Below are 12234 nucleotides of genomic sequence, written 5' to 3'. Positions count from 1 at the left end.
AAATTAGAAAACAAAATGTATAGCTATGTTCTTGGTTTCGCTCTGGAAAGAAGCAGATGGTTCACTCCTCAATCGTCATTTGGGCATTTGGCAATAGCTTAGCTTAATCATTTTGTAGAAGATTATGTAAAGAACTAGAAAAGCTTAGGCCTAAGGTTTGTCTATTTGTTCTAGACCTTGATGCCCCGACGCGGCGTGGAGTCCCCCAATCTTAGAATGAAAGAATGGATTAAGAAAACATGGCTTTATTGGTTATTCATTTCTAGGCCATTTACGAAAGGTGGTGTAGATGGCCATTTACCCTTTGAATGACGATTGTAGCTCAAGGAGGAAAAGTAGGGAACAAATATGACATCAGCCTCACTTGAGTTGAGGACTCTTACGACACTAGAACCACTATTCTAGTCATGAAAACTTCTCAAGAGAGAAGATCCAATGTGAGCCAATATTCAATAATTTTCACGCAAATTTAGACCCCTGTGGTAATCGGGGATCCTTTTTTTTATATATAGGGCCACACACATCTCCTTTGAGCTTTCCAGTCTAGGGAGCAAAATGGAACTCGGAGGCATATCATACATAAACACTTTCAAAGACACCTTACTCAATTTACATATCACCCTGTTGAAAACTTTCCGGATAACTTTTAGATAACCATGAATGGTTGTTTGAATCACAATGCATTAGCCATGTACGGATTATCTCAAGAACAAATCCAATAACGCCCATCCAATTAACCTGGGTACACCCACCGTGTTCCTATGGGGGTCAACAAAGTTAAATTTAGCCGGATGGGTTCGGGTTGAAATTGCCAAAACCCTCCATAAAGGATAAAGAAGTCAGTATCCATGAAGATGAATAGGGTGGTTTTCAGTTACAAATATATTTGTATCTTGTAGTACCAATTGAACCGTTGTCCCAAATTTCAACCTCAGAGAGGCTTATGTACCACGATGGGAGTCCAAAGAGCCCGACTTATGTTACCTGTGTAGTCGAACCGAGTTGGTGGGATTGGTGGGAAATTTGTAGTAAAACACCATTAACACCTCTATAGTAAGCTTGAAGTATGGATAATGTAGATGGCAAAACAAAGGAAACGTTGTTCATGCTAGCGGTGAAGTTGGTTCCATTTGGGCCTTGACAAGTAATGGCCCGGCATTACCTGGGTTAAGGCCCAAACCCAATGCGGAAGAAGAGGCTTACATCAACATCGGCGGGGACTTTGGGAGTAAGATAGGAGGAGCTTCTAAGGCTTGTAGTGAAAGGCTGTGGCGGTTTGAGTATCATCAGAGGCGAGGGAGAAATGGAAAAATGGGTCGAGGGCTGTTGCATTTGGACTTCGACTTTGAATGGGCCTTTGTTGATGGACATGGTACTGACTTGTATTCAAGAATCAAGAAATTGGGCTAGAGAGTCTCATTTTAAAAAAAAACAACTCTAAAGCCCTATCCATAATTTTTTTGGGTTTTAATACCTCTACATTGTTTTTATTTGCCATAAGTATTTTTTTATAGAAAATCTTTAGAATCTAAGCTTTTGACTCGAGACCAGGTGCCACCTGTTATTTTTAATATAAATTACTCTCTTTTTCACCCTTCCAAGATAATTACTTGTAGATAAGTGATAAAACATAAAATGAATAATTTACCTACGAAATGAACGATGAAACTCAAAACGTAAGTAAACTAAAACTATCTTATGAGCCTATATGTTTATATTTATCAAAGTTTCTACTCTCAATTCTATCAAAATAGAGTGGAATAACAAATTTGTTCCACTCCTAGTTCTCTAGCATGGAATGTTTTATAGTCTAATTTGTCGGTCTTAAGTCTAATGAGAGTTTTACGAAGGGTGTTATACTACGATACAATATGAAATTGATTATGTTGAATTTAAACTACTTAATGCTATGGAAATATGATTGTTTTAATCTAGATAAAGGATTAGAGGGAATTGAATCCACCTCGAATCCAACTTAATAACCTAGCATAGATTCTTGTATCTCGATTCTTACGTTCTTACGGCAAGAATTTCGAAGTTCTAATCCCTAGTGTTCATGGCATTTCTACCAAATACTAACTAGCATGTGAAGTCGCCCACCCATTCTCATAGCTTAATCATGACCTTCTAGAGTGGAATAGATTCTACAATGCTTCTACACTATACCACTAAGTTTTCATCAAAGCTTCATCAACCCCTCTAATGGAGGTTTTAGCCTTGAATCATTCCGCAATCATTTCCATATGAATCTAAACTAAACATAATATCAAGATTCGAAATTTACTAATCTAAATTAAATAATAATTAAAATCTAATTAACAACTAAGAATGGTAACCAACAATAATTGAAACTAGATCTAATAGATTGAAATAACAAAAATCGAAATGACAAGAATAATAACTATTTTATTTATCTAATGAATGATATTCAATGATTCAAGAAATTAATCTAAAACAAGAAATGAAATTCTAAAACTAAGTTCTAAAACTCATTAATGGAGGCTAACTAATCTAATTCTAATCTAGGTCTAACTATCTACCATTAACAAAGAACTAAGCTTTTGTTTTTATACTTTCAGATCCAAAAATCGTGCATGGGCTTGGAGCCATGAATCAGGCCCAAAACCCAATTCTTTCATTCCAAAAAGGCCTCTTCAGCTGCAGTTGGCTTTGACAGATTTTTCGTCCACTTTTGCTCCTCTGATTAGTTCAAGGCTTGGACCATTGGAAAGCTCTTTCCGAGCCGGTCGTTTTGACATAAGGTAGGCCCAATTCCGAGGTCTGAGTCCAAAGATATGGTCTGCGGAAGTTCTGCTGACTTTGTGTGCTGTTTCTGCCCGCGTTGACTTTGACTTTTTAGCTTTGACCGGGCTTTAGAAAGGCTTTGTCTTCTTGAATCTTGGCCTTTAATCACAGAACTACTTAGTAACCGACCTTTGCTCCTTTATCTCGCTAAAGTGGCACATTTCTGCACATAATGGACTTTGAAGCCTGAAATGCATAAAAACACGTAATCAGTGTTAACTCTTAATTATTACTCACATAATTGGTCTAAAAGTATGACTGTTAAGAGGTGAAAACTACAGTTTTGGGCTCTTATCAAACCACTCCCAAACAGCATTTTGCTTGTCCTCAAGCAAAGATGAGAAATTAGAATAAGTGACCAAAAATGGAGTTCTATCTACTACCGTTTCTTGTTTGCGACAGATTGCATTGACCATATGCAACAAGGCGCTTAAACCACTAGGAATTCCCTAGTGGATGAGTTATAACCTCGTGAGAGTTTTCCGATGAAGGTACTCACAAACTTCATCTATACTACAACGACTAAGAAATAAAACTATTGTTTCCTTATTTATGTCTCAATTATCTATACATCTTACTAGCAATGAATACAGAATAATCATGTCGAAACCTAAGCTAATATATGCATAATAATCAATCATCTATGAATAAACATATATACAATGAGTAATGCTATGAAATGCAATAACAGTCCGTTCTGAAACTTTGGAATAAGCGTCCTTAAGTAGGTTCTCACATAAAGTCAAGACAAAAATCACTCGATTTTTCCACTCAAGTTTTGCTATTCCAGTGTGCAGTGGGCATACTTTACCTTACAATCTCAATGACACACAAGGAAGCCGAAGTTGATCAAACACATCTGCTACTTACTATCCCACTAACCTATTCCTAATTAAGCTAGAGGTCTTTATTAGATGTTACGGGATTAGGAGATGGTTTAAGAAGGAAGGAAATGGATATTCAAAAGGGACAAGTCCGAGATAATAGAGTCTTCATATTATGTAACTAGAGAAAACCTTGTTATTTACTTTTGCTTCTACACTTTGTTTCCATCCTTAGCCATATTTTTTTTTTTTCCTTTTTCTTTTGGCTTTTGACTCCTTTTATTTATTTTTTTTTTTTGGAGTTTTTTATTTTATTTCTATTTTTATTTTTCTTTTCTTTGGATGGAAACTTCTTTTCTTTATTTTCTGAAGCAATTAACTAACTTTTGTTTTACAATGAGGTTTTTCTCTTCTTCTTTCTTCCTTATTCTATTATCGGACTTATCTAAATTGGGTAGGTTGAATTTTTTATTTTGTTACGTTTTGTAACAGGGGTAAAGGATTTGTGGTTTATGAAAGGGCTAATGAAAGGCTCGATTAGGGCTTAATTAGCGGAAAATATACTTAGGTCGGAATTTCTAGCTATATCGATCCAAAAAAAGGGCCTAAATTCTCTCTTAGGACATGGTATAGTGGTCAAGCAAGTGGACGTGTGATTTCTCTAATCGAATATACTTCTCCCTTGTGTCATTTCTCAAATGTTTCACTCATATAAGGCTTTAGGCTATATTCTCATAGGATTTTAGAATAAGTACTCTAGCCTAGATTTCGAAAACTTCTCGCCAAACAATCATAGATACTCATGTAATATATTTATAGATAGATGCAAAGATTATTACCTACATATTAATCTAAGTTTCTAAAAACTATTCTAATGCAAAAGCTAATTGAGACTTCTAGATTATTAAGAGCATAGAGAAAGAAACAATACCAATATTCCTAAGTGTATAGCATAAACTTTTATTTTTATTTTATTTTTATTTTTATTATTTTTAAGACAAATAATACATAATATACAACCTAATATGTGCTTAACATTTACATCGGTGTTTTCTATACCACCCCCAAACAATTTGGGAGAAGGGGTTCATGAAACAATTCAATATCACAATTAAATTATGTAACTAACTAATTTTTATAATTTTTAACATTTTATAAATAAAAGTGCGTAATTTACATCCTAAAAGTGTCTAATTTTTGCAAATGTTTCTATCCCACCCCAAACAATCGAACGTTTTGTCCCCTCAAAGTGTAAAGAGATAAGGAAAGAATTTACCATAGAAACGTGGCAAAAATTGGCGTGACACAAATGTAAATATTGTAAAGATGATACGATAATATGAAGCACAATTAAACCTGGTACATACTAACTAATACAAACTCTACCGAGTAAACATTACAGGCTTTAGGGTGGCAACATGATTTGAAATGAATACCAAAATCGCCACCCCCAAACAAAATTGGAAAACTCTTTTAAGTTTGAAAATTTTGTTTGGCCTATACTCTTAACGCGGTATTGTATTTAAAACTTGGGTCTTTTAAAGTCGATTCCTAGACTTATCTAAACATATGTATGAATATGTAGTTTATCATATATCAACAAAGAGAAATAGTTGTGGATCGTTCCATAAATAAATATCCTGAGAAAACATATCCAAACACAATCAAGCACCAAGATTTCCTACGACGCGCCTAGTGGAATGAAAGCTAAGTCGGATAGACCTATAACATAACCGAAGCATGCACCTTATGTTTCATCTTTTGAACGAGAGGGCCCTAGTGAATAAGTGTGGAAAAGTGAATGGGTGGAAAATATGGTGGATTGGGATAAGTTTTTTAGAGGGAAAGCATGGAAAAATGAGGATGTGGGTTTAGCACAAAACTCATTCATGGTGTAGTTAGGGACCTGTCTCAAGTCTGAAAATGAAGGTGTCAAGTGGTTTATCCTTGGGAAGCATTTGTTTATTAGGTGGATTTAAAAAATCATGAAGCAGGGAGAAACTAAAGGATCGAAAGTGCAAACTCGAGGTTCCTTTGAAAAGGTGGAGGGTGGGGAATATTGGTGATGGAAGGTGAATGATTCTCAGCTAGAGCTCTCAAGTCTATATCATCGAAATCTTGATATATGCAAGACATTCCTCAATAGGTGGGTCAAAAGGATCACCTGGGATAGAGATTGAAAAATTCATCTTCCGTTATAGCATCAAGGGATGAATGGTTGTTGGCAAGGGGACTCGCATGAAATTAGTGGTAAAGAAGTGCAAAAGAGTTGAATTCTTCTTCGATTTCGCCTACTACCGGGGAGTCATTGTTAAAGTCGGAATTTCGAAGGAAAGGAATTTGTTAATCTGTTTCTCCAGGAAACATGTTTTGAAGTAATCTTGAGCTAAGCTCTCGATCATGCTAACCTCGCCATTTGTAGATGAATCGATATCGCGTGTCCTCGTTTTGAAAACATTTACCTCAACCAAAAGATGGCCAAAAGGACAAGGACATCGAACCATCCGCAGGTTTATGAGCCGTTAGCGTGAGCCAAGAAGGGACGCCCTAAAATGATAGGTACAGAGTCGTTAGTGACTTCTGTGGTCGAGGATAACAAAGTCGGGTTGGGTAGTAAAAATTTTGGACTTTAACCAAAGACGTTTTCAACCACACCCTTAGGATACTTAATAGTAACCGATCACCTAATTGTTAAATGTCATTTTAGTAGGTTGCATCTCCTCTAGACCCATTTGTTTATACAAATAAAACGGGAGTAAGTTAACACTAGCCCCTGTGTCTAGTAAGCGGTCGCCGCTGGCGTGAGAATCTCCTAAGGTGCATTAGCGATGGGGCGACCCAGTGGTCCTTGTACTTAACAATTACATTATTTTTCGGATAAAGTTGGGAACTGCTCGGTTAGAAAGGTGTCTTTAGGTATGTTGGTCTTCGCCTAGTAGTGCACAACTCCTTAAGAAACTTAGCGTGGTTAGGTAGCTTTTTATAGCTCGAAAAGGAAGGTTTATCGCTCGATTTTTGAAAACGTTCCTAATCTCCTCAAAGTTAGTATCCCTAGTTAGCATGGCTAATTTTCGAGGGAACGGTGGTTTTCGCTTCTATATTTAGCGTGCATGGCTCGACTTGATGTGTAACCTTGGCTTTCGTTTCTTAGGTTGTGGTTTAACCGGTACCCTCTACGGTGGTAGGTTCTTCAGTTTCTATTTCGCATCTTGTTCGATATCGATTGTGGAGTAATCGATGGGATAACTATAGGCATAGTTACTTTGTTATCAACCACTCTTCCGCAATCCGGAGAGTGGTGATGGCATTTTATCGACCCACGGATGTAGTTTCCGTACTAGTATTACCGCTTTACCTCAAAGGTTGGGTTTGTTCGTTCCGGGTGGTGTATCGCTTTTTTGGTTGGGCTTTGGTTGGGCTTTCTTGGGCTAACCGTTGGTTTAAATTATTAATGGATTGTAGAATGTGTTGGTTAGATTGAGCCATGGTTTGGAAAAGTTGTTGGCTCACTTGTATGAAGGTGTCAAGACGATCCGGTTGTGTTGGTGTAGTAGTCCGGGTGGTGCGGATCGAACTATCTCGCTGATTATTTATTTATGGATTGTGATAGTTATTATTTACCGAACGATACCTCTATTAGCATTATAATTATTATAACTACATTGACCTTGTGCTTGACTTTGTCGAGGTTGGCGCTTTTGGTTGTTATAATTATTATAATTACCCGATCCCCGTCCTTGTTGTGGGTGGAGCTTGGTTATAACCGTAGGTTGGCCTAACATATTGATTATTGTACCTGTGTAGGTGTGCCTTGTTGGTTATTTCTCCAACCAAGTTGGGATTTTGTCTCCAAGGGCGTTATGTTCACTATTAATGGAACAAGAATGTTCATAGGCTATAGGGACAAGGGAGCTCGGATGCTCAGGACTCCAATAGAAACTATATGGATTTGAATTTACATTCATGACGGGATAGGCTTTTGTTGTACGTAAATGACCTCTACCTTTTTGTGAGGGATTCAATTAGAGTTTTAAGCTCAAGATCCGATTTAACCTCAAACATACCGGGTAAATTTTAATCATGAAGAAGAATCCAGCTTTGAGGGAGTAATCGCCACTACCCCCATTATTATTATTACGCTTTAGTCCGATTTTCCAAAATTTATAGGAGATCGTGAAACGATTTTCCCAAGCCTAATATGAGACAAGATACTTGTTTAGATGCTCAAATTAAACAAGGCACTACATGGCAATTATCAATATGCAGTAAATGCACAGAAGCCTTAGTGGACTTTTTAAAGGAAAAAGCAAGATGATAACAAAATTTAGCATACCAAAAAAAAAAAATACTTGCTTCGTCTATGCCAGCCAAGAAACGATGCTTCATTGTGTTCTCTGCATCAGTCGCTGTGAATGCTGTCTCAATTCCTCAATTACAGCAGTCAAGTCATTGTACGACGATCCACCTTTTTCCACAGCCTTCTTTGCCATCTCTCCCAGCTCTCTAGCTTTCTTTCGCATGCCTTCGGCTTCTTCTCCACTGCCCATGAGTTCAGTCACCGCTTTCAATACCATTTCTTTTGTCACTGACACATCTTTTGGTTCGATCCAATAATTCCAGACATCATTACCTGCCCTTATTCCGATATTCAGCACCTGAGTGAGAAGCTTCTCATTGTTGAATTGCTCTGCAAACACTGGCCATGTGATCAATGGAATGCCTGCGCTAATGCCTTCGAGTGTGGAGTTCCAGCCACAGTGAGTCATGAACCCTCCAACTGCTGGATGGTCAAGTATGAGTACTTGGGGTACCCAATCTCTGAAAATCAACCCCTTCCCCTCCATCCTCTCTTCAAATCCTTCAGGCAAGAACTGATCATTCTCATTGCCTGTGCCTGTTCTAACAACCCAAATGAATGGGACATCAGAAGCTTCGAGCCCTTTTGCAATCTCAAGCAGCTGGGCGGTACCAAAGCGAGTAGCACTCCCGAAAGATACAAAGATGACTGATTTTTGTTTCTTGGAGTCGAGCCAACTCAGACAGTGGTGTTCATCTATGGTGGATTTCTCCCCTCTTTGAGCCTTATCTATATTGTTTCTGTTGTGCCTCGAAACTGGGCCTATATTCCATGCTCTTCTTCCCATCTCCTTTGTGTAGTATTCGGCATATGCTGATTCCAACTCGTAGAAGCTATTCATCAAAACTCCAAAGCTCCTCAGCTCTGTTTCTTGTATATTATCAAGCAATTCTGCCAAGGGGTTATTAGTGGTGTCACCATAATTAGCCAACTGCGATTTCGTCATCTCTATTTGGTGTGGAAGTCCTGGCACCACAAAGACCTCCGAATCGGATCTAACATTCTCTTGAGGTGCATAGCGTGTGATATTTTCTGATACACACAGAGAAAAACAGCTCGTCCCATGAAAGGCAAGTCTTGGTATTCCATACTTTTGAGCTGAATCTGTTGTCCATGGTAAGAACATATCAGATACAATGCAATCAGGACGATGCTCTTCTAGCAGCTGCTCAAACGGTTGTTGGAGCATACCAACAGCCTTGAGGAAGCTAACATACATCTCTGGTGCTGTAATTGAATTTTCGTTTTCGCTTCCTTCCGGTAACCCGACTTCTACAGCGGGAAATGGTATTATCTGAACTCCTATATCTAGCCCTGACTTTTTGTCTCGATCAATACTCTCAGCAAACAGGAGTGCGTTTACAGGAGTGGTGATAATGGTAGACTTTGTGCCACGAGCAGCAAATAGTCTAGCAATATCTATTAGCGGAATCATGTGACCATGAGACATAAGTGGAAAGAAGAAGACATGAAGGTTTCGAGCTTCAGACGCCATGAGTGAGAGTTGGTTAAATGCAAGAACTTTAAGTCTTTAATAGTGGGATGAAACTCATGAGAGCACGTGGGGTTAGTGTAGTATTTGAGTACCATAGATTTAGCCTAAAGAAATACGGTGAAAGTATACATAACGAGTCCCCAAATTCCCATTTGCAAAATACAGTGAAATAAATATGGCACTCAAAATTACAATATTTTTGGTACGGTAGCTAACAAAATATTAAATACACCCTAAGTTTGGGGTTCATTTTTGCTGCAATTTTTCAAATGCTTAGTTTGCTTCCGGTCCAGTAAGAAACCTCCACCTGTCAATAAAAACGGACCCAAAGCTCATTCCGTTTCTCACTCTTTATTCCCACCCAAAGTCAATTTTACTTTATTCTTAGTACTGCCAGTCTGCCACTGCTAGCCTATAACCTATACTAGCCTAGCACAACATGACAAAACTGAAACATAACAAAATAAAATAAGACAAAACAAAAAATAAATGAGTTGGAAAGAAAATAGAATGACTTAATTTTTTTTATATATAACTAGCATTTCTGTTCTACAGTTCAAGGCCAAAAATATCAGCCGATATATATCAGTGATATTTTCGATATATATCATTACAAAATGATATTTTGACTGATTTACCAAAAAGAGAAATATCTCCTATATACCGATATATGTATGGGTTTTTTGGTTCAATATTTTGCCCAATATGGAAATATTGGGCCATGCTACAGTTAATAACATAATATATGCCAATGTGTTAAGGCCATAGTTCGTTATTTCTAACGGAATCTCGGAATTCAATTGAATATTTTGGTTTTTGAAAAAATTGAAATTTTATGTTAAGGGTCGAAAAAATGCATATTTCAAAATCTACTCGGATATACTTTCGAATACCTTAAAATCAGTTTTTGAAAATTTGGGATTCGACAATTTTGAAATATTTAACTATACCTTAACCATGGTTTAAAATTTCGAATTTGTGGAATTCGACAACTTTAAAAACTATAGTCTCGGTTTTGAAAATTTTGGAATTTTAGCAATTCGAAATATTGAATCGTGCCTTAACCATAGTTTAAGAATTAAACAACTTCAAAACTATAGTTAAGGATGTCCAAACTGGGTGCCGACCGAGCCCAAATATGACTTTTCGGTTTTGAGCGGATATCGGGTTACGGGAACCTGCACCGGTTTTAAATGGTGGGGTTGAGTCGGTATTTTGTTAAAGTGTGACCAAACCCTACTACCACATATTTTTTTTATCCATCGGACTCGGGTTGGTTCGGATAGGATAAAGCCCTATAAATGAAGAAATAAAACAATAAGAAACTTTATTTATATATCTACAATTTATTCATATTCGGCTTTATCCACCAATCCTTCAAACAAAATAAAATTTCTAATGAACTTTAAAGTAATTATCATCTATCTTTCGTAAGTAATTATTTGATAAGAACTTATTCTTTTATTCCGGAAAATTTTTACCATCTTTTTTTCATTTGAGTTTGATATGAACAATTATGTCCGCCCGATAGATGATAATTACTTAAAGTTCATTTAGAAATTTTATTTTGTTTGAAGGATTGGTGGATAAATGAAGAAGGAATAAATTGTAGATATATAAATAAAGTTTTATTGTTTTATTTCTTCATTTATACCTCTTTATCCTATCTCAACCAACCCGAAAACGATGGATACATTCAAATATGGGTTAGGGTAGGTTTGGTCACACTGGTAACAAAATATTTCGGACTAACCCCGACCAATAAAACCGGTCCGGTTGGTTGCCCCCGATATCCGCTCAAAACAAAACGAAAAGTCATATTTGGGTAATGGGTGCCCGTTTGGACATCCTTAACTATAGTTTTTGAAGTTGTCGATTTTTTAAATCCATTAAAATAGATTCAATATTTCGAATTCTTAAAATTCCAAAATTTTCAAAACTGGACTATAGTTTTAAAGTTGTCGAATTTCCACAAATTCGAAATTTTAAACCATGGTTAGGTATAGTTAAATATTTCAAAATTGCTTTGAAATCCCAAATTTTTCAAAAACTGGATTTCTAAGGTATCCGTATATCCAGTAGATTTTGAAATATGCATTTTTTCGACCTTAACATAAAATTCAATTTTTCAAAACAAAATATTCAATTGAATTCGAGATTCCGTTAGAAATAACGAACTATGGCCTTAACATTTGGCATATATTATATGTTATTAACTGTAGCATGGCCCAATATTTCCATATTGGGCAAAATATTGAACCAATTCTATTTTCTTTCCAACTCATTTATTTTTTGTTTTGTCTTATTTTATTTTGTTATGTTTCAGTTTTGTCATGTTGTGCTAGGCTAGTATAGGTTATAGGCTAGCAGTGGCAGACTGGCAGTACTAAGAATAAAGGAAAATTGACTTTGGGTGGGAATAAAGAGTGAGAAACGGAATGAGCTTTGGGTCCGTTTTTATTGACAGGTGGAGGTTTCTTACTGGACCGGAAGCAAACTAAGCATTTGAAAAATTGCAGCAAAAATGAACCCCTAAGTTTGGTACCCAAAATAATACTGTAAAAAATCTAAGCTTTTATTGCAACCAACGATTACAATTTTAAAAACTATGCAATTAATTATTATAAATAAATAATAACAATGTAAAGTAAAAATATATTACAATTATACAAGTTTTATCGTGGTTCGGTCAATAATGTCTATTTCCACAAGACGAAACACCATAAAAACCTTCAAATTCGATGCAACCTTCT

General features: G+C 36.5%; 1 protein-coding gene across 1 annotated transcript; it reads right to left on the bottom strand.

The window, feature by feature from the left end:
• Nucleotides 1-7828: 7828 nt before the first annotated feature.
• On the bottom strand, nucleotides 7829-9565 carry LOC147519661 (scopoletin glucosyltransferase-like). Its single transcript, XM_086591229.1, has one exon. The coding sequence runs from the start codon at nucleotides 9479-9481 to the stop codon at nucleotides 8012-8014; it is 1470 nt and encodes a 489-aa protein (XP_086447355.1). The 5' UTR covers nucleotides 9482-9565; the 3' UTR covers nucleotides 7829-8011.
• Nucleotides 9566-12234: the final 2669 nt, after the last annotated feature.

This window comes from Coptis chinensis, chromosome 2, assembly GCF_015680905.1.
Source record: "Coptis chinensis isolate HL-2020 chromosome 2, ASM1568090v1, whole genome shotgun sequence".
Taxonomy (NCBI): Eukaryota; Viridiplantae; Streptophyta; class Magnoliopsida; order Ranunculales; family Ranunculaceae; genus Coptis; species Coptis chinensis.
This window is presented reverse-complemented; position numbering and strand designations above follow the sequence as displayed.